The sequence below is a fragment of the Manis javanica genome, chromosome 1 (genome assembly GCF_040802235.1).
Source record: "Manis javanica isolate MJ-LG chromosome 1, MJ_LKY, whole genome shotgun sequence".
Taxonomy (NCBI): Eukaryota; Metazoa; Chordata; class Mammalia; order Pholidota; family Manidae; genus Manis; species Manis javanica.
Genome location: NC_133156.1, coordinates 235,569,388 through 235,595,071, shown reverse-complemented (window position 1 = coordinate 235,595,071; position 25,684 = coordinate 235,569,388). Strand labels below are relative to the sequence as shown.

General features: G+C 42.5%; 2 protein-coding genes and 1 long non-coding RNA gene across 7 annotated transcripts in view; 2 read left to right on the top strand and 1 right to left on the bottom strand.

Moving 5' to 3' along the window:
- Positions 1-11,720, top strand: part of TAF1B (TATA-box binding protein associated factor, RNA polymerase I subunit B) — a 64,334-nt gene extending 52,614 nt beyond the window's left edge. For all 3 annotated transcript variants that reach the window (XM_037026510.2, XM_073216786.1, XM_073216788.1), the window contains 4 exons: positions 1,104-1,194; positions 5,388-5,458; positions 5,978-6,200; positions 11,270-11,720. In XM_037026510.2, coding sequence (XP_036882405.1) covers positions 1,104-1,194; positions 5,388-5,458; positions 5,978-6,200; positions 11,270-11,483 — 599 coding nt within the window. In that variant the 3' untranslated portion in view covers positions 11,484-11,720. The remainder of the gene's footprint in view (positions 1-1,103; positions 1,195-5,387; positions 5,459-5,977; positions 6,201-11,269) is intronic.
- Positions 7,554-24,668, bottom strand: LOC140844459 (uncharacterized). The gene is made up of 5 exons (XR_012122801.1): positions 23,772-24,668; positions 23,487-23,568; positions 16,097-16,162; positions 10,242-10,321; positions 7,554-7,847 (listed from the first exon to the last, which is right to left on the bottom strand). It is a non-coding gene; the product is annotated as an uncharacterized lncRNA (long non-coding RNA).
- A 225-nt stretch (positions 24,669-24,893) lies between these two features.
- Positions 24,894-25,684, top strand: part of GRHL1 (grainyhead like transcription factor 1) — a 60,194-nt gene continuing 59,403 nt past the window's right edge. For 2 of the 3 annotated variants that reach the window (XM_037026507.2, XM_037026506.2), the window contains exon 1: positions 24,894-25,154. In XM_037026507.2, coding sequence (XP_036882402.2) covers positions 25,135-25,154 — 20 coding nt within the window. In that variant the 5' untranslated portion in view covers positions 24,894-25,134. The other variant, XM_037026508.2, reaches the window with a different exon arrangement.

Below are 25,684 nucleotides of genomic sequence, written 5' to 3'. Positions count from 1 at the left end.
TGAATTATAACTAGTGGAATAAGTGTAAGTCTGTGCTGTCAGCAGGGGAAGAATTGTGGTCCCCGTTCTGTATGCCCCTCTGCTGTCCCCTGTCCCTTGCCTCCCCACATCATTGGTGATGAACTTGAGAGAAGTTATAACTCCCTTAAGTTCAGGAAGCCTTGGGTTCTCTGAGTCATAGTTTTTCTTTATCCTTAGAGCTTTTCTGAGAGTCGCCTATCCTCTGTGGCTGTGTGGCCAGCAGACCCTACTGAATTAAATGTTTATATTTGCCACTCGAAAGTATTTTTAAGTAGACATTGAAAGAGATATCTTCATTAGATAATATGTAAAAAAGTCAGCCTTTCACTAGCCATCTTCCTCCTGTTAGCCTTCCTTTCTTCTAATTCCCTCATCTGTAATCCTCTTTTCTGCTTTGCCTTAAATTTTATTTTTTCCTCCCTACTCTCTCCATCTCCTCATGTGGATTGAATAAAAGAGTGAGGAAGGAATTTTTTAACTTGATAACATTTAATTCTGTTGTTTCTCTAACCTCGACATCTTGAACACACACTCTCACCAACCGTCCAGTGCAATCCACTTTTTTTACTTATCTTTCGGTTCTTTGGACTTGGATTAGCGTTACGAAGAACAGGAATAGGGGCTGATGAAACTGGGGGTCGGATTCAGCCGCTATAGTGCCATGCCATCTCACAGAGTCATCAGTCATTCATTCGTTCCTTAATTCATGTATTCTCAAGACATACTGGAACATCACCTTGTGCCAGGCACCTATATGTGTGAGGGTGGAAAGACGAGGCCTGATGACACAAAATATGTCTTCTATTCTCACGGAAGTAATAGTCAAATCTAGGAGAAACAGACATCAAAAGATGGTTCCAGCATAATCTCATTAAGACCACAATATGGATAGGAACTCAGAAGAGGGAGTGAGGGGTTGCTCAGGAGGCATGTTGGAGTGTGGAGACAGTGACTCCATTGCAATTTCCAAGAGCTATTATATAAATGTCTAGTTACATAAATGACTGAAGACTCAAATGAACAGTATAAATTATTATAATATGACTTATTTGGCTAAAGATCATGGATTTTATTTCTTTCAGATAAACCATGGTTTGATTTCAGAAAATGGTACCATGTTATGAAGAAATCTATTGATGAGAAAAAACAAAAATGGGAAGAAGCCCGTGCAAAGTATGTTCTCTCTTCTACTTTTAAGATTCACCTACTTTATTTCCAGGTCTGCTGCTTTATATTTGAAAACTGAAGTTTCATCTGCACTGTGATTTTTCTAGAAATATTAGCTCCTATATTCTAATTAACTTTTTTTCTTTTTTATATTAAACTCCAGATTTTATTTGAAATTCACCAGTGTTTCCATTAATGTCCTCTTTTTGATCCAGAATCCAATCCAGGGTATCAAATTGTACTTAGTAATTAATCTTTTTTAATTTGCTTGAGTCTCACCTGCATTTCTAACACTCATCCTTCTTTTCTTCTCTCAAAGTTGATCATTTCCTGTCTATGCTTCCCAATATCACAAAGATTACAGATGTCTACCTGTGACATATATAATTGGAATGTTCCTGCAAAAATAAGGTCCCCAATAAAAATCAAAGGAAAGCAGAAGTGGATTGTTTTCAGTCGCTCTCACTGACTCTGAACTCTCATTCTGATGTAGGTCCTTTGTGGTAGAGTGGCGAGATCGTCACTTTAGACACAGTGCTGGGTTTGAATCCTGACTGCATTACAGACTAGCTGTGTGACCATGGGAAGATTACTTAACTTTCAGCCTCAGTGCACTGAAATTTAGCTCACGCCTAAATTTTCAGAGACACTGTGTTATATAATAATGAGTATTTTGCTATTGATCTCTGATTTGATAGTTCCATGCCCTTAGAACTTTAAGTCTCAGAGATTTGAAGAAAAAGTTAACATCTCTGTATTTTATATAATTTTGAGATAATACTCATTTGACGAGATAAGTATCTTTTGAGAAAAATTAGGGTTCCTCAAATTAGTTAAAATGGTAATTCATTCAGCTCCAGTTTCCTCATAAATAAAATAGGGATAATAATGCCTGCTTAATACTCAAAAAACAAGTTTCAGTTTTCACAGGTAGAACTAGATTGTTTTCCTCTGAATTTAAGAGCTTTTAAATAGAGAAACAGACTTGCAGGGATGAAAAAAGCACAGAGGGGAAGAACATCTTTGCCAAAAAGGGGATAAAAATAATGGTTTCTCACAGTTCATGTTTGCTACACAGTGACAAAGGAGAAGAGGTGCAGGCAAACTTATTTTGACAGCCTGATACGACCCAAGAAATGGGGTCTTTCCTCTTCCTTGTCAGAGAAGGAATGTCTCTTCAGTCACTGGGTCTCAGTGGATACAGAGTAGCCCCAAGAACAGAAGTTTGTTCTGTTGTCTTAGATTATCTTGGAGAAACAGCCATCAGATCTTCCTTTTATGGCGCCAGTGAGGGCCGTCCTGATGACGCTGAAATGCTGGGTGCTCAGGGCCCTGCCACTCAGGTGTTCTAGTGGTGACTGGGCAACAGTTAGTTCAAATCAGGCACCAACTTACTCTTCAACATGGCTTTGAGAGCCCAAATTCATATCGCAGTATTATAATCAGTCACATATCGAAGACTTACTGACTTTTCACTATTTTAGGGGAGAATTTAGTGACCAAAGAAAGTATATCTAGTTTCAAAATGGCATTTTCCAGGGACACAACAGGCCCCAGGAAGAGACTGTCCAGGGGATCCATTACCAAGATCCAACTTCATAGATATGTGCTTTGGGCTAAGTGAAATAACCTCTAAATCACTATTGACTAATGTTCGGGCACAGAGCCCCTGTGCGTGTTGATTACCTATCTGTTTCACCTTCTCCCACCCCCACTGTTGACATAAATTTCCAGTTTTTCTGTCTGTTCTTCTGAACATCATCTTCCATGTTGTCAGGTGAAAGTTATTAAAGCATTTTCTATAGCTAAGCATGGGTCCCTATGCATGAGATTTGAAGGACACAAACTACTGTTTAATCGAAATTGTAAAAAGAGTGTAAGAAGTTGCTTTCATGACTTCCATTTGTCATGAAAGATGTTGAGAAGAACATGGAGTAAAATTTGAAAGCATGTGCAGAACATCTTTGCAACCTTTAGGGTTAGGCAAAAATTTCTTAGATACACTAAGAGTATGACCCATAATAGGAAGAATAAATAAATTAGACTTTGTCAGAAGAAAACTTCTGCTCTTCAGAAAACAGTTAAGAGAATAAGAAGCTATATAGGCTAGGAGAAAATCATGTGCAAATCACATATCTGATGGAAGTTTTATATCTAGAATATATAAAGAATTCTCATACAATAAAAAAACAGCTATCCCAAATTTTTTAATGGAAAAAAGATTTGAGCAGATGTATATATGGCACATGAAATGATGCTCAACATCAATATACTACTAACATCAGTTAGTAGGGAAATGTAAATAAAAACCATGATGAGATATCATTACACACCAATTAGAATGGCTAAAACAAACAAAACAAAAATTGTACCAAATGTGGGAATGCAAAATGGCAGAGCCATTTTGGAAAGTTTGGAATTTTCTTATAGTTAAACATATACTTATTGCACTATGCAGTAGTTTTCACTCCTAGATTTTTACACCAGTGAAATGAAAACTTGAGTTCACACAAAAGTCTGTAGATAGATGTTTATAGTGGCTTCATTCACAATGGCCCCAAACTGGCAAAAACCCAAATGCCTATTAACTGGGGAATAGATAAACAAACTGGAGTATGTTATGTCTGTACAATGGAATATCATTCAGCTATAAAAAGGAACACATTTTTGATATATCCAACAATATCAATGAATCTTAAATGCATTATGCTATGTGAAAGACTCAAAGGGTCACATATGGAATGATTCCAGTTATATGAAGTTATATGACATTCTGGAAAAGGGTAAATTATAGGAGTAGAAAAGTAGGTCATGGTTGCCTGAGATCAAGGGTCTGGGGGTGTGGAGAGGGGCTGACTGTCTAGAGGCATAAGAGATTTTTGGAGTAATGGAACTGTTCTCTGTATTAGTCATGATGGTGATTTACTATACAACAGTATGTGTTTGCCAAAGCTAGCAGAACTGTACACTGAATATGGTGACTTTTACTATATGTAAATTATACCTTAATGTTTACCAGTGGGGAAACAGGTCATACAGGAAGACTGGAGGGAAGCACACAGGACGTGTGGCATCCTGTAGGAAACATTAGGACTCTGCGATGTGCCTCTGATTTTTGTAGTTTTGGAAAGAGGTGAGAAAAGTGCAGTAAACTTTTAAAGAAGGAGTATCTAAATTGGAGTGTTGTTTTAGATTGCTATTCCGATTTTCTGAGCTTATGACCCCAAGGAAGTCACAATGCCTCTTTGACTATAGCATAATTGCCACCTGTGTAGGCATTTATTATAAATGCATAAGAAAATCTACTTAGGTATTCACAAAGGATTAGACGGTTTAATTCAGGGAAATTTTTTATTATGTGAGGTTTATTACCTTGGGTATGTTGCTACTTTTATTATTTAAGAAAATAAATAACAAAAAAGAAGGTTGAACAGAGAAGACAAGTAGTGATTTTACAGCATCATACTATGTTGATGGACAGTGACTGTGAATGGGTATGTGGGGGGGACTTGGTGAAGGGGGGAGCCTAGTAAACATAATGTCCTTCATGTAATTGTAGATTAATGATACCAAAATAAAACTAATAAAAAAAATGCAAAAAAAAAAGGTTGAAAGAATCACAGACTCATCACAGGGTTAAATGAAAAGCTCTCTGATATATTTTAAATATGGTATAGTTCACTAAAATTTAGTTCACACACAATTTTCAGGAAAACTATCCCCTCTTAACATTGATTACATCTCTGCGTCAGGAGACTGGCACTTACTGTTCGCTTTGCAAGACTCACCAGAATCAGAAGCAGCACAGGCCTGATCCTCGGCTGAAGGTGCTTGGACAGAGGCAGGAAGAAACAGTTGTTTCTTAGGTGGCCTCACTTTATAAGAATAGGCAGCAGGGAGGTTTTATGGTGAGGGAGACCATTTCTCATTTTTTGCATAATTGATGGCTTCTCGGGCGTCTTGTGACATCTGGGAGGCTTTTAGGAGGAACACACCATTTAACTCTGTTGCTTTGCTCTCTCCTTCCGTGCGCTTGCTCACTCTCAGGCGTAAGCTCTGTAGACTTGGGTCACTTGGTTATTCTAAGCCAGAGTTATTACACTGTCAGGAATTTGGAGGCTGCTTCAGAGAAACTTCTCTGAAATGTGTTTAGGTCATTTCTACTCTACCTGTTCCAAATATTTTTCTATCTTGCACAGGTATTTTTGGAAAAGCGAAAAGCCAGTGTACCACTCATCCATTGACAGATCAGTAGTTTATAAAAGAAGAGGTGAGTTGCATTTCCTCTTGTGAGCATCCAATAGCAACACAATTATAAAAAAACTAAATATTTTGACTTGAAAAGCGAGCACAGAAGTAATTTTTCACTTCCTAAGTTTTCCAATCCAAAGAAACATCACCCTCTGCTAGAAATCTCCATAGGAAACTATTTATTTTAAGAACATTCTGTCATTCAAAACAGAACTTAAATTCCCAGCAAAATCTAAAGTCTGTATTTCTGTGACTTTCAGAACACTGGATAATTACCTTTAGGTTTTCTTGTTCGTTTTTTTTTTTAAAGTTGTAGTAAAATACACAAAACATTAAGTTACCATTTTAACCTTTTTTAAGCAGTTCCCCCACAACCCTCATCTAGTTTCAGTTTCCCCTATTGTTATCCTCTTACATTCCTATGCTACATTTGTCAGAGCTAAAAAATCAACATGATGCTTTAGTGTCCAGTAAACTACCGGCTTTTTGTGATTTAATACTGGCTTTTATTCCCTTTCCTTTTTTCCTCCCTTTCCAGAAATGGTGGTGAATCTACAAAAACAGTTTAGCACACTGGTTGACTCAGCACCAACTGTTGAAAAAAAAAGCCCTTCTAGTTTTCAGTTCAACTGGACTGAAGAAGACACTGATAGAATTTGCTTCCACGGCCATAGCCTCCAGGGAGTCCTGCAGAAGAAAGGCCAGTCACTGACAACCAGGAATGCACTGTACTGGCTCAGCACACAGAAGTTCTGTAAAAGGTATGTGATGCTTTTAGAGATCAGAGGATAGAAGGCCTGATGGAGGCTCTCATTTGGCCTGAAGTAGCAGTAGTTCCTGATGAAAAGTCACATATGATTTAAAGGAGTTGACTTGAATAAGAGCTGGGTGGGTTATTTGTTGGAATTAGAAGATGGTGAGCTTATAATCAAGAAATTATACATTGAGTCTTATTTTAAAAGTTTTAGGGATGGAGATGTTAACTTACTGTGATAATCATCTCACAATATATGTGAATAAAATAATTACACACCTTAACTTACATATGTTATATATCAATAATATTTCAATAAAGCTGAGAAATAAAGTTCCAGATTACAAAGACTTTTCTCGTGTACTAATATTCATGTACTAATCTCATTCTCATATTGACATAGAAATGGTCTATAAGGCAATTGCCCACAAGTTAAGAGGACCTGTTCATATCCCAGCTCTGCTGATTGTTCAGTGTAGGCAAGTTATTTCCCATCTCTACAGCTTTGTTGCCCCAATTGTAAAAGCAGGGTACGATGCTGGTCTTTCTCCTCTTTTCAGAACCTCCAATGGCTCCTATCTCATTCAGAGTAAAGTCGAAATGGAGCTTACAACCCCCCACTATTCTTTGACCTTCCCTACCCCACTTCTCCTTGCTCACCTCCCCTGGTCACACTGTTCCTCCAGTTTGCCAAGTACACACCCCACAGGCCTTTGCGTGTGTTGCACCTCAGCCTGAAATGCTCTTCCCCCACAGACCCACATGGGCTTACTTTCAGGTTTTTGCTCAGATTTCACTTCCTTGGAAAGGCCTTTCTTAGCCATCCTCCAAAATAGCACCTTCCCTCCCTACACACACTTCATCAGTCTCTATCTCCCTTGCCTGTTTGTTTCCTTATAGCTTTTGTCACTACTGAATATATCATATTACTAAATACTTATTTTACTTATTTGTCCACCGCCCCACACTGGAATATAAGGTCCTTGAGTGTAGGGACTCTTTCTTATTTAGTGAAAAATCCCAGAGGCTAGAACAGTGCCTAGCACCTAGTAGGTATTCACCAAGTATTTGTTGAATGAATGAATGGAAAATAGAAGCTGTACTGTAGGGTTCCTATGAGAATTAAATGAGATATTTGGTGTGTCACTAAATAAATACTCAATAAATGATAACTTTAAACAAAACTGATTTTCTGTTAGAGAGTTTTATTTCCTGAATTGAGTGTCAACCAAAGATAAGTTTTAAAATGTAGAAAATACACCAGGAGATATAAAGTGAAGTTATGTATATTAAAATTTACTGCCCAAAAACAGTTTGGCTGAGGCCGGAATGATTAAGGAATGACACTGTCTTACAATAGCATCAGTGAAAGGTCAAAGTCCCAAAGCCAGGGTCAGCCCCACATCTGAGGTGATATATCCTGCTGCAATGGTCAGTGCAGTGGCTGCTTCAGATTTTAAGAAGAAAGGTTGTAGTCCTGGCCAGTGAAGAGCCCCTACCCGAGACCAGTAAGCCGGTAAGTGGTGTGCCGGCCCTCTCCTGCAGTCCGTGCTCAGGAGCGAGGCGGGAGCTTACGCCTTTATGCTTTCCCATGGCACAGTCTGTGGGTTTTTGGACCTTCTTCACAGATTTAATACTGTAATATATAAGACAGCTGTAAAGAGACCTTGGTATAGTCAGATGAAACAGCTGAGAATTTTTTCTCCAAATGAACTATAAGGCTAAAAACATTAACAATAGACAAAGCATCAGTGATACCTTGACCTTATGTACCAAAATTACCTGTCAGCCTTGCCTATTTAGACCAAAGCCTACAACCACAAGTAAGCAAAGAAGGTTATAGCCAACCAATAAAAGTGTCACAAAGTCCGTGACTAGAGTTTATGCACTTTTCTCAGAAAACCCCTTAGTCCCTCACTCGGAGCCTGCTTACTCTGCCTTCAGGTGTGTTTCTGTCAGGCTGAGTTGTCTGATTGCAAAATTCCTAATCATCAAAAAAAACAAAGTAGGAGGGAGACTGAGACGTACTCTGCGGATGGGCATCTCGACAGCACACATAAGTGACATCCATTCGAGAAACAACAGCGAAGCCAACAGCAGAAGCAGAAGCAGACCAAAGAACCCAAAAGTATAACAGTCTGAAGTTCATTCATAATATATAATTAATAGCTCCACATCACAAAATAAGCCTGACCACATCTCAGCTTTAACACAGAGCATGTACCAAAATGCTGTGTGCATTCTCTTTGGGTTTGTTTTTCCTAGCTATATTTTCTAGTATTTCCACAATAAAAATGAACAACTTGTAATAATGTAATTTTAAAAGCTAAGAAATTATGCTGAATATGTTCTAAGATAACCAAAGAATGTATAACTCAGTTTTTAAAGATTTCCATCCGAAGTGTCTAAAATGAAATATTTTTATGCTTAAGAGAGCAGATCTGCTATATTGAGAGTTTTGTTACACAGAAAGACTCATTTCTGAGGGTTCAAAGAGACTAATGTTATGCTGTAAAATAATTTATGAGAACACTCAGGCCTTGAGAACTAAGCAGAGACAGGCCACAAGAGCACTTCGGATATGAGAGGTTGTTTATCTGTCTTATCCAAGGCAGAGATGATGGTCTTGATTTAAATGCCCTACTATTCCTCACATTTAAAGAAGGCCCCATCTCTAAATGGGGAGTTTACAGATGAGGGCTTCACAGAAAGGCAAGTTACTGAGAATTGGCTACGTCCAAAGGTGAGGTGTTGGCACTGGCTAATCAAATGTCTGCCCATGACCTCCTGAGGGGGCAGGTGGGTCATCTGTCCTTCCACAGGAAGAGGTACAGCCATGGTATTTCAGGTTTCTTCCACAGGAAATGCTGGGGTTTTGGGTGACCCACAAAAGTATGATTTAAATTTTAAACTAATTTTTTAAACTGTAGTAAAATATAATACTCAAATATGTCATATACCAAATTTGAACATATGTGAGACCACTAAAACATTAACTTGGGTCACCAGGTTTATTTATTTATTTTTTTGTGCATGCAACCTTGAAAGACTATTCCTTTTGCATGATGTGGATTTCTCCTAAGGAAGGTTGTACCTTCACACTGCAGGCCTATGCTTATCCATTCACATAAAATTGTTTGTATAAACAAGACTTCCAGCACCCATTTGCCACACTCATTTGTTCTCAGTGTCAGAACTCAGGGAGCATAGCTTGGCACAGGTTCTGCCCACAGCACTGTGCTTGATAACAACAAATCACTGTGTGTGACATTTGGTTTCACCACTCAAACCTCTAGGATAATTTTCTGAGTTTAGGACAAAGACTGTAAGGTGTTGTAACTTCAAGGTGTTGTTAGTGATTCTGGTTCGACTTAGAAATAAAAAATTCTTAGAGTAACAAATAATTGTATACCTTTCTTTCTGGTGTAGAAATAAAGCTTTTTTTATGGTCCCTTGGTTAGAGAAACAATACTTCTTAACCTTTTTGTGAAAACAGTTTGAAGGACTCTCTTAATATAGCCAAAATTTAAAAATTAGAAAAGGAGAAAGCAAGAGGCTATCACATTTTATGAGAATTCCTGTAAATGTTTTTTTTTAATTTTTATTAACTGATCAATGAAAAAACAGTTGAAGCTTTTAAATTTCTTAACTAATGAGCATGGTAGGGTATTGGCTTTGTTGTATATTGTTAAAATAGTCTTAAGATTTTAAGTGAAAACAAAACAGAACTGAAAGACAACTTTAAAGGAGTTTGCCAACCTTTTGGCTAAGTGCTTAATATATATTCTCACTCAACCCTTTTATCTACCCTGGGAGGTGCGTACTATTATTTTTTCCTATTTTACAGATCAGAGAACCAAAAGTAGTTGTAGTCACAGCTGATGGGAGGGCAGAGCTTTGTGGTGCAAACATGAACATTCTTTCAGGAATTTAGGAACGTAATGTTATGTAAATCGTACTATCTAAAAGTTTATATCCTCTATATGTCGTTTAATATGGAAAACTTCAAGTACATTAAAAACAGAATAGTATAATGAATCTCCTGTACCTGTAGCTCTGCTTCAACAGTTGTCAGCATGGCTAGACGTGCTTCATTTATGCTCCAACTCACTCCTTCGTCCCCTGCCCCTGGATTATTTGGAAGCAAATCCCAAATGTCGTATTTTTAAAAACAAAACCATAATACCATTAACCAGACATTTTAAAACTATAGTAATTCCTTAATGCTATCAAATGTACAATTGATGTTAGATTTTCCTGATTGTCATGTAATTTTTTTCAATAACTCAATCCAGGTAAGGCCCATATAGTGCAAATAGCTGAAATATCCCTTAAGTGTTTTAGTCCACAAATTCCCCCTTTATCTCTTTCTTTTCCCCTTGCAATTTACTTGTTGAGTAATCCAGGTCATGTGTCTTGTACAATTTCCCATAGTCTGGATTTTGCCAATCACAGCCTCTGATACTGTTTAACGTGTCCCTGTCCCCTGATTACCTATATACCTTGGTATAGTTAGAGGTTGAGAGTTAGGAGTTAGCTAGAGACTGGTGATTAGAGTAAGAAATTCGGTGGTAGTTGAGATTTGATCAGATTCAGGTTCTACTACTTTAAAATAAGTGGAATTGCTTTGTAAACTCTTCTTTCTATAATACAGACAGGATTGCAAGCTACATTAAGTCTTAGCTTGGGTAGAAGTCAGGGATTACTTGTTTTCTTTTGCTTTTTTTAAAAATATGCCCAGAATCTGTCCCTGCGTGTTTTTGTTTGCCTTGACCACAGTAAGAAGGGGGATGCCCACCTGGAGTCAGAGAAACTTTGGGCAAGGGGTCAGGAGCCCCGGCTCTGTTACCATCTGCCTCCCTTGTGTGGTGGCCTTGGACCACACTATAAGTTTTTCCTTTGTAAAATTAAGGAGTTTTACCAAATTGTTCTAAGTCTGCTTCTAACTCAGAGTACTATTTTAAGCCTAATCCTATGTATTTGCTAAGTTATTTGGGAGATGTTCCGGGGCTATAGATGTATGTATATCTAAGTGGCCATTTAAAGATAACTTCTTCCTCTCTCCTCCCCTTCTAGCTATTGTAAACATGTGACAACCTATGAAGAATCAAATTTCTCTCTGAGTTATCAGTTCATACTAAATCTCTTCTCCTTCCTGCTAAGAATAAAGACTTCCTTTCTTCATGAAGAAGTGAGCTTAATTGAAAAGAGACTTTTTAAAGCAAAATACAAAAAAAAAAAAGTGAAACCTTCAAGATCCAGGAAAGTGAGAAAATACTGTGAAAAATGAAGTAGAAACTTTCTTGGGAAAATATTTTAATAGTGACAGTAATGTCAAATTATAATATAACATTCCAGAGAATTATGAAAAATTGAATTTTCTTTATACCTACATGCACAGACATACACATACATGTATCAAATGTGCTTGTAAAAATGTATATTGGAAAACAAGTGAACTTTGTTTGAATTTATTTTTTAAACTGTGAATGTTCTTTGAGAAAATTAAAACAAAAAGTTTTACAAATGGTATCCAGAAATTTTTCATTGTATTTCAAAGCTAAATTTACTTTTTAAACTAGATCACTTCCCTATTCTTTATGCCCCAAAGTAAATCCCAAGGGATCAAAGACCTAAATATCATAATCTTTCATAAATACATATATTAAAGTATTAGAAGAAAAAAGTATGAATGCTTTGATGATCTAGGAATGGGGAAGGGCTTCCTAAGCCTGAAAACCAGAAGCCAAAAAGAAAAAATTATGTGACTACAAAATCAAAGGCAAATAGCAAAGTGGGAAAATATATTTGCAGCATATGATAGATAAAGGAATTAATTTATTTCATGTATCAATAGCTCTTGCAAAGCGATAGGAAAAAAACAAGATGAACAAAGGATAGGAAAAGGTAGCTTTCTGGGGGAAAAAAAGGCCAAGTCCAAAAACATGATAGGATGATAGGATACTCAGCCCGACACATATTTTAAAAATACATATTAAAATAAATAACTATTTCCCACATATGAGATTGCCAGAGATTATAGAGGTTTATAATACCTGGTGAGGATATTGGAATATCAGGCATTCTTCTTCATATTATTCACCCAACAAATACTGAGCAACTTCTGTGTTCCAGGCACATTCTAGGCACTGGAGATGCAGCATTGAACAAGTCCCTGCCTTTAAGGATCTTCTAGTCTAATCAGGTAGATGGTAAACAAATACCTAACATTTGGGGTATTGAAGTACCATAAAGAAAAGCAAGGTAAGGAAGAAGTGATAGGGTCACTTTATAAGAAATATAAAAAATGGTCTGGGACAGACCTCTGGGTAGGTGACATTAAGCAGAGACGAACCGGTATGAAGTACAGTTGACTGGAATACTGGGGTCTAGGGGACCCCAAACCCTGAGCAGTTGAAAATCTGCATATAAGTTTTGACTCCCCCAAAGTTAACTAATAGCTTCCTGTTGACCAGGAGCTATATCAGTAACATAAACAGTCAATTAATACTTTTTTTGTATGTTACATGTATTATTATATCCTGTATTCTTACAATAAAGCTAAAGAAAAAATTTTCCCAATTGTCACAAACCTCCAAAAAGCCTTCCAATATATTGAAAAGCATTCCCATACAAACGGACCCATGCAATTCCATCTGAATTATTCAAGGGTCAACTTTACATTTAATGGAGCAAGCCGTGTAGCTCTCCAGGGGAAGATCATTCTGGGCAGAGGTAACGTAAAGGCTCTGAGGCAGGAGTGTGCTTGATGGATGCAAGGAAAAGGAGGTTCAGGGTTGCTCGACGTGATTGAAGGAGAGAGTGGTAGCAGATGGGGTGAAAGAGGTTGCCTGCAAGGCCATGGTAAGGGTTTAATGTCCCGAAAGGACCACTGCTCTGTGGTGAACAGACTGCAGGGGGAAATGGGCAGAAGCCACTTTAAAGACTATTGTACTGGTTAAGGCAAGAGGGTAGTTTGGGCTGGAGACTGTAGTGGGAGTGGTAAGAGGTGATTAGATTCCAGATATAGTTTAAGTATGAAATAAATGAGGATTCGGCGATAGGCTGGTTGTTGGGTGAGAAATCAAAATGCCAAAACAATTTTCCTGAGTAGCCAAGTTAAGATGGAGTGGCATTAATTGCCTCTTGTTCACCATTTGTGAGGGAAGCCATTGGGTGTGGGGTTGGCCGAACACATGACACCTGACACTGAATATATGAAATCAATAGTTTGTTAATCACATATACTAACCACCTAGGGGAGAACACAGCTCGCTACACAGAGCTAACGGGGTCAGTGCAAACAGAACCAGTGACTGGAAGGCTTGTAGTACCAGGAGGATGGAGTGACCCCTGGTTCCTGCAGGAGGGTGTAACTGGCTACTTCCTGGTCACAAGACGGACACTGCAATTCCACACAACCAAATCCAAGGTAAGAGGGGCTGAGACTGGAGACTCAGAGTCTCTTTGGTGAGTCAAGCTTCTCTAAAAGCCCCCAGCTAAGTTTCCTTTATGTTCATGAGCTAGAACTTCGTCATTTGTCCACCAACCAGCAAAAAGGAGTAAGATCATCATGACTGGGTTAGAGTATCATGATGAATCCCTGCTTTCTCTAGGGTTAACTATTTTTGTCTAATATTTGAGCAACATTAGGGTTCTGGTAACAGGGAAAGGTGGAGGGATTGTTGAGAGGCAATGAACAATATCTGTATGTGGTCTTTTCTCTCCAGTTTGTCTTAACATGTAATATGTGTAAAATATGATGCCCTGTTATCATAGGTAAAACAATTCCTAACATCACCGATCATCCCCACCAGGGCACTCTGTTAGACACCTTGTAAGTATTAGCATCCTGATTAGTTCTAGTCTTACGTAAGGACCTAATAAGAAATGCTTACCTAATGTCTATCATGTATCAGATATTTTTCTCAGTGTTTTATATATATTTTCATATAAACATCTGGATTAAATTAGTGAGTCTTAATTTATCCTCACAACAATCACATGATGTAGGTACTATTATTATTCCCATTTTACAGGTGGAGAACCTGACACAAAGGAGTTGAATAACTTGTCCAAAGTTTGTCCTGAAATAAACGACTACACTCCACTATCTCTGGAGACTTAGTTTTCGTTCTCAAGGAGCTTACAACATTAGCAGAGTCAAGTTTATCTTGCCACATTTGATATGCAAGGACAATGCCGCTCAACTTTATTATGGGGTGGGCGGCAGGGAAGAGGCTGGGATATGGTCTCGAATCTTTAATCTTACCAATTAAAGATATCTTAGTCTTCTCAGGGTTAAAACAGTCACTTTGGAATAAATAGTAAAGTTAACAGTTCACATGCCTGTTAGGACTGTTTCTTCCTTGGGTGGCCTCTGGGCACAGGGGCGAGAGGAGGAAGGCCCCCACCCTACGCGTGTCCTCTGGGTCCTTGCCAAGCTCTCACGCTCCCACCGCAGAGTCTGCATCAGGAGAAGCCCCTTCATGATCTCTCCTCTCAGCTCCCACTGGCCTCAGCCCATCCACACTCAATACATCCTCACTGGGGGCACAAAGTTGCTTCCAGATCCCTTCCACCCTCAGGCGTGGCTTGGTAGGCGGGGCAGCATTTCTTCTAGGCCGCAGTGACCCCATGCTGGCACAAGGCACCCTGTCGATGGGCTCCTTAAGCCCTATCTCTGCCTAAATACTACTCAGCTATTTCTAAACTGCAAAGCTACACAATCATGAAATAAGGCAGAAGTAGGCCAGGTGCCATGACGGGTGTACAAAGAGCCCGACTGGAGCACAGAAGAGGAAGAGATCAACACCTAGCTGGCTCCGGGCACAGAGGAGCTGGCTATCCAGGGAGGCGGCCCTGGTTCCCAGGCTGCCCCTGCCAGGGACAGGAATCAAATTTTCAATCCTTTCCAGAGAAGTAGTAAGTTATTTGCCACTAGAGTGACTTGTGATATTTGTTGATTAGGGTAGAATCTCTTTTATGAACAAATCTTACTTTATGTTTTTTTTTTAATTCCTTACCACATAATTTTTCTGTTTAGGTGACCACCCTAAAGGGAAATACAGGGAGTAAGACCATTTCACATGGTCTCAGATCCAGGAACTATTGTAACAGTGTGAAATAGGACACTCCTAGGGGGTGAAAACAATGCAGCAGATACTTCTGGAAAAAGTCCAAATTCTTCTATGTCTCTTAATGATCAGTCTGAGCTCATAGCAAGGCCAATATAACACATTTGTGCTGAAATTGAGTTAAACATGATTTTAATTGTCTGAAGATCAAATTTAGATCATTAAAACATCATGGAAAATACTTCTATGAAACATTAAATACCTGTCCACCTATAGAACATATTCCATATTTTCTCACTTAATATATTTAGATAACTCTATCCATCTACAACTATAACAAAGTTTTGGTCACAATTGATTAAAACAAAAACTTAAAAATTTTTTAAATTAAAAAAATGTTAGATCAGTGAATATCAACGGATGGGAGTCTTTTCCCATGAGAATACAGAACATGGGCTCAAATATTTCATTAATCTACAAGGGTATCTCATATGCTTTTGAACATTGTTCTGCTGTGGTTTTTTTAATCCTTCAAAAAAATGTGAGTCTGAGGTTCTGTGTTAGACTTAAAAGGAAGGGAAGCATCTTCTACCTGCCAGCTTTGGCCCCTCGAGCATCCGGTCAATCAACGTTATTATGGGAACATAATGATGGTTAACAGGGCCAGGAGCCGCGGGCTGCCTTACTCACTGAAGGGTAGCATTTCTCGGGGTTGGGGGGTTGGGGGGTGGCAGCAGCCCTGTCATTGTCGCACAGAAGTAGGGCCTTCTGTAGCCCAAAGGAAGGGGGAGAGCTCAGAGGGGGCAGCAGGAGGCCCCACATTTACCTGTACGTGGCTATAGTTCTTTGTTATCTCTGGGGTTTTTCTTTTCCTCCATTGGCACAAAGCCACCTAGAAAAGAAAAAAAGTATTAATTCAAAGCCTATATTTACACAGAAAGCTATATTGCTTAGAAGGAGAGAAGGAGCATTATTTCTGAGTCTTAAGGAAAACCTTGAATAGAATTTCCCATGTGGCTGCTGTAAAAGTTCTGTGAATTATTATATATTGCAGATAGTTAAGAGTGTGTACTTTTATCTTGAGTATGCAGCCAGTAGCTTTTTAAATTTAAAATGCCTCTGCGTTCTTGAAAGTTGAGTAAATTCACACAGCATTAAGTCTCTCACAAAATGTTTTTCAAGAAGCTCTTAGCGTATGTTCTCTGTTCTGTGCCCTTGTGAAGTATTTAAGCATAAAGGGGTTTTACTGCCAGATGTACCTGATAATGCTATGACTTGAGGAGAACTTAGAAAAGAACTTTTTCATTGACTTTATAAATTAAGAACCTGGCATTTCAGGTCCCTTGGCCTTTTGCCCTTCTGCCACAATTATTTCTTTCTAGAATATTTAGTGCATGTTTTATAGATATTTGTGCTGAACTGAGTAACACAGATATTCCCAAAGGAATGTTACCTTTTGTCACCATTGTTGTCCACATTAATTCAGACTAAGTGATTAAGTTAAACATTACCTAAAATGAAAAAGGTGGTCTCTGATTTTAAAACTCCCAAGGTTAGAAATAGGAAAAATATGTTCTTTGTATGTTATAGGGTAAGAAAATATTGTAAAACATGTTTACTCCTTTTTACCTTTCTCTCCTTACAAACTCATGCCAGAATAAAAGTATTCCCAGGAAAGTCTCTTCTGCTTGGGGTCCCCAGTCCCCTAGGAAGTCACCCTGTTTGGGCCCTTGGCAGGGGCCTCCTCACCTACTCTGCCCAAACAGCATGCATGTGCCAGCCCCTCTCCTCTCCTGGCCAGCAGTCCATAGAGTCTCTCAGGGATCTGCCTCTGATCAAGGCAGTGTTCATTAGCTGTTTCGGGGGCTCCCTGCCTGCTCCCTCCTCACCATGGCCTGAGGATCAGAGTGGGCAGGGTGGCCACAGAGTCTGTATTTTATCACCTGGCCCCCACAGCCCAGGCAGTTCTGCTGCCCCTGAGGGTAGGGGCTGCCCCCAGTCTGCTACCTCCTACGCCCCGGCGCTCAGCTCTCTGTGCCTCAGCTGACTTCACCCTCCCACGGTCTGAAAAGGCCCGACTCCTTCCTCAGTGGCAGGGAGAGCTCCCTTCCTTTGATTCCTTGGCACTTATAGCACATCCCCTTTGGGGCATTTAGTGTAACGCCTGTGTCCCATTGTCCTACTGAGGCAGTAAGCCTTTGAGAAATGGGGGCCATTTCTCATGGCTCTGCATGGAACCCAACATCCAACAGATGTTTAGTAAGTGTCTTTGATTAAATGATGCTGAAAAGGGAAGAATTAGAAAAACCTTCCTACTTTCTTATATGTTGCTGCAGTGCAATGATCACTACTTAGTGAATGAACTCAGTTGTCTGCCTTGCAAATGTTGGTTTTGAATCAAATTGAAGTACTTTTAAAACAGAAGGGGGAAAACAGGCATTTAATGTATTTAGATAAATCTATCCATCTACAACTTTAACAAAGACTTGGTCACAACAGATTAAAACAAAAACCCATGGTAGACCCATGTCCTTACCACATATATACACAGTGCTTAGAATGTGCCAGGCACTGTTCTAAGCACTTTCATATACATATATTGCCTTTTTGAAGCCCCTTAATGATCCTGTAATGTGATACTATATTATTTTACAAATAAAGACACTGGGAAATTCTGGTCCCAGGCAATGTAGCTCCAGAATCCTTGGGCTTCACCAACTAAGAGTATTGCCCTCAAAGCCCCCTACCCCTGGGGCTATCAGTTTGGAGCCCAAGGAGCCCCAATGCTGCTCCGAAGAAGGAAACATTGGCATTTATGACTGGAGTGTATCCTCACCACCCCCCCTCAAACCGCCACCTCAAACCAGTCTCCTCTCTGCTCGCTGTCTCTCAATTATAGCACCATTCTCCTAATCGCCCAGGCTGTAAATCTCCAACCGCACCCCATCTGTCACCCCAGCATCTCGTCTGACACTCGGCCCCGACAGGTCCACCATCACTGCCTCTCTGGCCAGTCCCCAGTCCTCTGACGACATACTCACTGCCCCGGTCAGGCCCTCACCCCTCCTGGTCCCAAAACCTCTCTCCCTTCCACGCATTTGTCATTCATTTGCCAGTCATCTCCCCCAAATAGATCTAATAACACTCGAGCTCAAAAACCTCCAGCAGTTCCTCACTGCCTACCACCCCAGGGATGGACGAAGGAGGCCCTCACAGCGTGGCTCCTACCCAGGGGTCTGTGGCTCCCCTGGCCCTGCTGCCTCATTAAGGCAAGGGGCTCCTGGACAAGCCATGACCCCTTTCCCACTTCGTATTTCCTATCACAAATGGCCTCCCTTATTCTTCCTTTATGATGCTGCTCAGATGCCATCTCCCTCCTTTCCTCAGCTTAGCTCCCCCAGGCAGAAGCCATCATTCCCAAAGCGCAGAGCACCCGCCCCCACTAGGGCATTTACAACATTTGTGCTGCTGTGCCGGGGTCTCCAGGTGGAACAGCCTGAGGCTGGACCGTGAGGTAATTGTGTGCATGTACTGCCGCGTATGTACACAAAATCTCCTCCCAGCTGAGTAGGAGGTTTTGAGGTTAAGAAACTTGAGAACTTATGTGAACAGTAGAGTTCACAAAGATAAAATAATATAGGCAACAGGCCAAAGAAGAAGAGTGTTTAAGAGATTTTACACACCTAATTGGTAATAATGAGGTTTATACAATTCATTTCCACTTACCGCCCCATAGCTCATCAGAAACTTTGCAGGACCTGCCTTCTGTGCGTTTTCAGTAAGATGCCCACACATTTGTTTGGCCTTATTAAGGATCATGTGCATTTTTTGTGCTTTTTCAGGCTCTTTTATCTACATGCTACAAGCCCTTTGATTTCTTGTATCAGAGAGTCCCATCTGCTCATCTCCACAATGGCCCCAGAGTAGAGTCCCCTGGAATTTTGCGATGCTTTCAGGAGTTTTTGTTAAAAGAATTAAAGAATACCTAGTAAGTTGTGTTTAAGTGCTTCCCAATTCCAAAATAATAGGGCCATCCTTGTGCTCATGCAAATTTGGGAATACTCTCATGAAAAGCGCCCTGCAACTCCAAGGCCTGCTTCCATCCACTTACTTTTTCTTGATGCTGGTTGCAAAATTCTCATGATTTTTCCCTCTTCCTTTTTCAACCCCTAGTTCTTCCTTTTTCTAATTATCACCAACAGGAGTAACTCAAAATTCCAGATATTGGAATCAAGAGTCCCATGGTTTAGGAAAGATATACACAAGTGAGTCAAAAAAATACTCAGATTTCAAGTAAAGGAAACTCATTACTAAGAAAAAAACAAGTTAGTGAAATGTCAACTTTGCACAAGTGACTTAACCCCTCTTTGCTAGTTTCCTACCAATAAGATGAGGATAATATCTCTTTTGTATTAATTTTTAAAATACACCTTATTTTACAATGGAGATGTTTACCACTGGTAACTTATTCTTCAAAGAGCAAAATACGCAAATGAGCCAGCAGAGCCCTGGCCTCCTATTTCCCTGCCTGGGGTGTTTTCTTGAAATGACAGTGAAGCACAAAGGCTCCTCCCCAGTGTTACTCACAGGCCAGAGAGGTTTACTGGAGGTTAAGGCCAGTGTACCTAAGCCGAGGGCTTTCTGGCAGCAGTGTTGCAACTGTCAAGCCCTCACTAGAATGATCGATCTACAGTGAAGCCATCGGAAAAGAATGTGAGATATCTGAGTTCTGGTTGTCAGCAAGAGGGTGGCACCCGACTTGACACAGTTTCTTCTGCCTGAATTCAGAAACATGGAGAGAGTCTGGATCAAGTCCCAGATATTTAACAAGACTCACCTGTGACTTAGGCAGCCTGGCCTAACAGGCAGGCATGGAGGTGAAGGGGCAAAGCCTTCATGAACAAGCACTTGCACAAGGCCACCAAGGACATTTGGAAATAGAGCATATGGATATCAAAAAATGGAGAGAGGGGCCCTGAGACTCAATGTGTTCTCTAAGTTTGAGAATCTCTTAGAGAACAACCAGATGCCATCTCCAAGTCAGATGTGGTCACTAGAAACCCCAACGATGGCTCTGCCACATTCAAAGTGTCCAGGCTGCTCTTTAGTGGGGCCAGAGGCTAAACCCAGAATCTCGGTCAGAAATACTCGCATATCAGCGGTACCACCTAGAAGGGAAAGTGTGGGATTTAGAAACAAGAGTTTGAGCTCATGTCCCAAATTTATTGGCTATGAGACTTTGAATACATCATTTGGTCTCTCTGGGCCTAATTTTTCCATCCAGAAGATGGGCATAATCCTGTCTACCTCCAAGGTTTGTTATAGGAATCAAATGAGCTCAGATAAGTGATGACTTGATCACTGAACACTGCCAGAAGAGAGTTAACGCCATTACCATCCTGAACGCTTATTGATACTCTATAACATGCTTATCCCTGTGCTAGATGATGAGGGATTTTTTAAAATACAAGATACAGTTTCTGCCCCTTAAGCAGCTTATAATACAGTGAGGAAAAATGGGGAGGTGGGACATTTACCATTTATTGAGTTCCAATAGGTCTTGCCTTATTTGAGACAGTTTTCACAAAACAAAAGAAACAAGCCACCCCCTCTTGGTGCTAGGAATTAGTATCCCATACTCCATGGGTGTGGAGACTGAGGCTCAGAGGTTAAATAACTCTCCTAAGTCATAGAGCTGAGAGGCAAGGGTGGAGATTCTGTACTCTCCCTTCCACACCCCATTTCTTCAGAGTAGAAGGCTTTCATCTCACAACAGGCATGGCAAACAGTGAGAGACCGAATGGCTCTGGTGAACTGGGTGGGACAGGCTCTTGGATGTCAGGCATGGAGACTGCCATTGCAACCACTTGAGATGTCCCTTCAATATGGGGTGTTGCATCAGGGGGAGGGCCCTGCATGTGATGAGACTTACAAATGGCTGGCCAGGTGATGATGAGGTCGAGGGTCCCACAAACAAACACTTGGAGGAATTGGACATGGTTCCTGCCTTCCTAATCCCTCAAGAAGATGGAGTCTATCAAGCATCTTTATGCCAGGCATTGTGTGAGATTCCTTCACTACATGATCTTATCTGATATTTGAATCCAGATCTGATGAACATAAAGTCATTCTCTCAATCTCATGCAAAACTGAATTAACTAAAAGAGCAGCTTTTGACTGAGTGTTCAATAGAGGGGTAGCTGAGGCGCTGGGGGAGTAGTTGGGACAGGATGGGAAGGGGGCTTGGAGGAGAAGGTTTTGGAGGCTGGTCCTGAAGGCAGACACAGGACCCGGAGGTGAGGTGAGAGAAGGAAGAGCAGAGGCAAGCAGGGACATGCTCAGGGGACTCTGTGATGGGCTCTAGGGTGTTACAGGCTTTGAACGAGGACCTAAATTTGGAAATGTGTGTTGGACCAGATGGAGAAGGAAGTTGAATGCCAGGCTAAAGAGCTTGGACTTCAGTCTGTAAACTCTGGTAGCTAAGATCAGGATTATTCTTGGCAACTATTCTTAGAGCCATGGGACACCAGAGCTGGAAGGGGTGACTTGTCCAACTCTTCCCTTCTCTGAGGCCCAGAGAGAAGTGACCCTGCAGGTCAGTGGGACCCAAGTCTATGACTCTCCATCCACTCACCTCTGCCTCTTTACTTCCACATTCCCAGCTCTGAAGCCCATAACCTGGGAAAGCGCCACAAAGATCCTCCTTATCTTAAAAACACACAACCCCATCCTTGAGCTTAAAAAGGTTATCGCCAAATAAAAGAGTGCCAAACCTCACTCATAATTTAAAAACATGCAAATCAAAGCAATAAGATACTGTGTCTCATATAACAGACTAGCAAAGTTTGGTAATGTCCATGGTTGGTGAGGGTGTGGCACTCTAGGCTATCCAATATCCCATTGGTAGGAGTCCAAGTGGGGCAGAATTTGTGAAATCAGTTTGGTAAGATCTACAAACAGTGCATCTGCATATACCTTTTTCGTTGAAACTCCCAATTGTAGGGATGTAGTCACAGACCTAGTTATACTCAATCAAGTGTGCAAAGCATATAGTTAGAGGGATGTTAACTGTAGAATATTTGTAATTGTGAAAAACTGGACAGAAAAACCCTAAATGCTCACTAGTTCACCTGTCAAACATTAACACAAAGAAATAATACACAGCCTTAAAAAAGTGTACATGTGCTGACATGGAAAATGGTTAAGTAGCAGGAAGTGAAAGAAAGCAAGCCAAGGAGGGCCGTGCACAGTATGAATCCCATTTGTGTAAGAGAATAAAAAATATGTATGATTGTAGATACATAGGAAATACCTGGAAAGATACACACAACCTGTTAACGGTGCTTTTTTCTGGGGAGAGGGACAGGACGGGGGAGGGAGTGACTCTATGCTCTTTCTTCTCTACTTTTTTCCCTTCTTTTTTGCTTTTTTTTAAAAGCATGTATTATTAAATGTAAAAAAATACTAAAATTAAAAATAAATAAGGTACTGCCAACAGCTCACAGGTATGGCTTTGACTTCTGTTGAGAGCACTCTTAAGAGACAAACTAAATAAGCCTATATTCCAAATGATAAAACAGACCCAATGTTTTTTTGTGAACATGCCTAAGGTCTAATAATCTCATACCCTTCTGTTCTTATTTTTGTTTTTTATGGTTTGCTTTATTCATTCGTCCTGTATTTACTTTGCACCTAGTGTGGCTCAGGCACTGGGACTGAAGCACAAGGCGTTAGTCTTCTGCAATTGGAAGGTTGCTTCAATCAACCAGAGACACGGTACAGCAGGGAGAAGACTTGAGAGGCAGAACAGGTGCCTGCAGAGGAACAGACCCATTTTATAAACACTTCCTAGATATTTTCTATGAGTGTGTTAAAATGAAATAGGGTGAAAGTGATAATATCCCTGCTCTCTCTAAAAGCTCCCCCTATGATGCAGACAAATACAAACAGAAAATCGCATATTGCAAACATGTGGTGAATGTGGTAATGGCGGAATGCAGGACTGTGGTGCACACTGGACACTTAACCCAGCCTAGGGGGTCCAGGAGGCCACCCGCAGGAATGGGGGGCCCTGGCTGAGTCTAGAAGGTTGAGTGGAGTTTGCCAGTTGGGAAGAGGAGGAGGAGGAAGTTGGGGGTGGGGAAGGTTCTTAGCAGTGAGCAGCACGGGAAGGAGCCGAACCGCAACAGGGGAGGGTGAGCTGCTCATGCACTTACCTGCTAAGGACTTCCTTCATCCTGACTGTAATGAGTGACGTGATCTCAAATTTGTGCTTTATAAAGGTCACTTTGGCCACATCTGGAGATGGAGTAGAGGAAAAGGGGTAAAGAGATACTGTGTCCTATCTGGAGCCACTTGAGCAGCACAACTGATGATTTGCACCATATTTCTGGACCACCTATTACTTAATATTTTTCTTAAATTAGCTCATTTAAAAAATAATTTATTTAAACAGCAAACTAGTGAATAAGAGGGACAGGCTCCATGTTCCAGTGTTGTACCTGGAGTTAGGGGACAGAGACTGGAAATGGCACAAGGGGACAGTGAGAAGTGTCTGGTATTGCTGATTTGGGTTCCAAGGGTCCTGGAGAACAGGGAGCATGAAGTTGGCAGGAGTAGCTGAGGGACACCTGGCGCTGAATAAGGGCCCCAGGGGCCTCCATGTTGCTAAATTCCTCATCTTCTGTGACCTCCTGGCAGCATGTGACCAGCTGACCACGCCTTCCTCCTGCTTCGTCTTCTGTGGTGGGCTTTTCCGCTTCCATTCTTCTGCCTCCTCCGTGGATGCTCTGCTCCCCAGCCCGTCTCTTGGGAGCGCCAGGACCCAGTGTCGTCCCACTGCTGTGCAGTCATCCCGTCTCCAGGCTTTCATTGCCGTCTCTGTGCTGATGACTGCCAGAGGTCCACTCAGCCCCGACTTCTTCCCTGAACTGGACTCAGGTCCAATCGTCTACGGACACATCTACTTGGATCTCTAGTAAACACCTCGAACTTAAGTCCAGCAGTGAGGTGGGGACCCGAAGAGGCTAGGCAGACACTGGGACCCACCCTGCCCACACGAGGAGACTAGCAGTCGTTCGGTGGCCGTCACACTTGTGGACAGCGTGAGATGGAAGAGCAGGAGGTTCTAAAGCCAGGAGGCTGCGGTGGCCAAGGCGAGGAGGCAAACATCTGGGTAAAAGCCAGAGGCCTCATCAATTGGTGGACGCGGACTGAGAGGTGAGGGGGACACGAGGAGAGCGGCGCGCTTCACAGACCCCAGGCGGGAAGCTGCCCGAGGCAGCCCAGCGGCGGACAGCCGGGCGCCCGTGAGATGCGGCCGCCGGGTGGGGAGACTCCGTTCCTGGAGCAGCGCAGGACTTGGGTGGGCGGGCGCGGAAGAAAGAACTTCCTGAGCCCGGGAAGGCGGCGCCACGGCACGGCCCGTCCTGCGGGTGGGCGGCTGAGAGCTGCGACCGCAGGGCCCAGAAGGACACGATCCGAGGCCCGCGGAGGGGAGGCAGGTGCGCGCCCCAAGGCGCGCGGTCACGAGCGCCTGGCGCGCTGTGAGGACGCGACTACGCGGAGCAGCAGATCTCCGCCCCGGCGCCGCGCGCACCGGCCAATCAGGTGGCGCCGCTGTCCTCCCGGCCCGGAGGCCCCGCCCCGGGCCGTCGCGCCGCCAGCCAATGGGCTGCCGAGCCCCGTGCCCAGTGCGCGCAGCCCGCGCGGAGCCGGCTCAGAGCGAGAAAAGCGAACCCAACCCGTTGGGGCCGCCGCTCCGGACTCGCCGCCGCCACCGCCGCCGCCTCCTCCCCCCGGATCGGGTGTACTGTCCCAACCCGAAAGTCCAGTTCTGCGGCCGGGCAGCGGCGAGCGAGCGCGATGACACAGGAGTACGACAAGTGAGTGAGGCGCCGGCGCGCTAGTCCGGCCGTGCGGCCCCAGGCCGCCGCTGCCCGCCGGGCCGGCCGCACCTGCCGCGAGGCGGGCGAGGCCGGGCGGGCAGCCGGGGGTGCGAAGCCGAGCAGGCGCGGGGCGCCGGGGCGAGGCCGAACGAGGCGAGGCCGGCCGCGGGGCGCGCGTCAAGCCGCCTACTTTCTTCTCTGCCCCCTCCTCTGCCCGTCAGCCCTCCGCCCCACCTTTGTTCCTCCGAAGGCTCCTGGGGAGACCCTTGCCTTGGGGCCTCGACTCCGCAGACGAGTCGCCCCCTCTTCAGGGTCCGGGTTTGGGGGACCACCCCGCGGGCGCGCCCCCAGCTCCGCGGACTCGGGGGCCTGGGTGAGCGAGGGAGACGCGGGCGCATCCGCTCCCGCGCGGCGGCTCGGACACGCGGACGCCCCCTGCCCCCACCCCGGGTCGCTTTTGCTCAGCGGAGCCGGTAGAGCCCTGGGACGCGATCCGCAGTTAGAGAGGTAGACGTCTCCAGGTAATC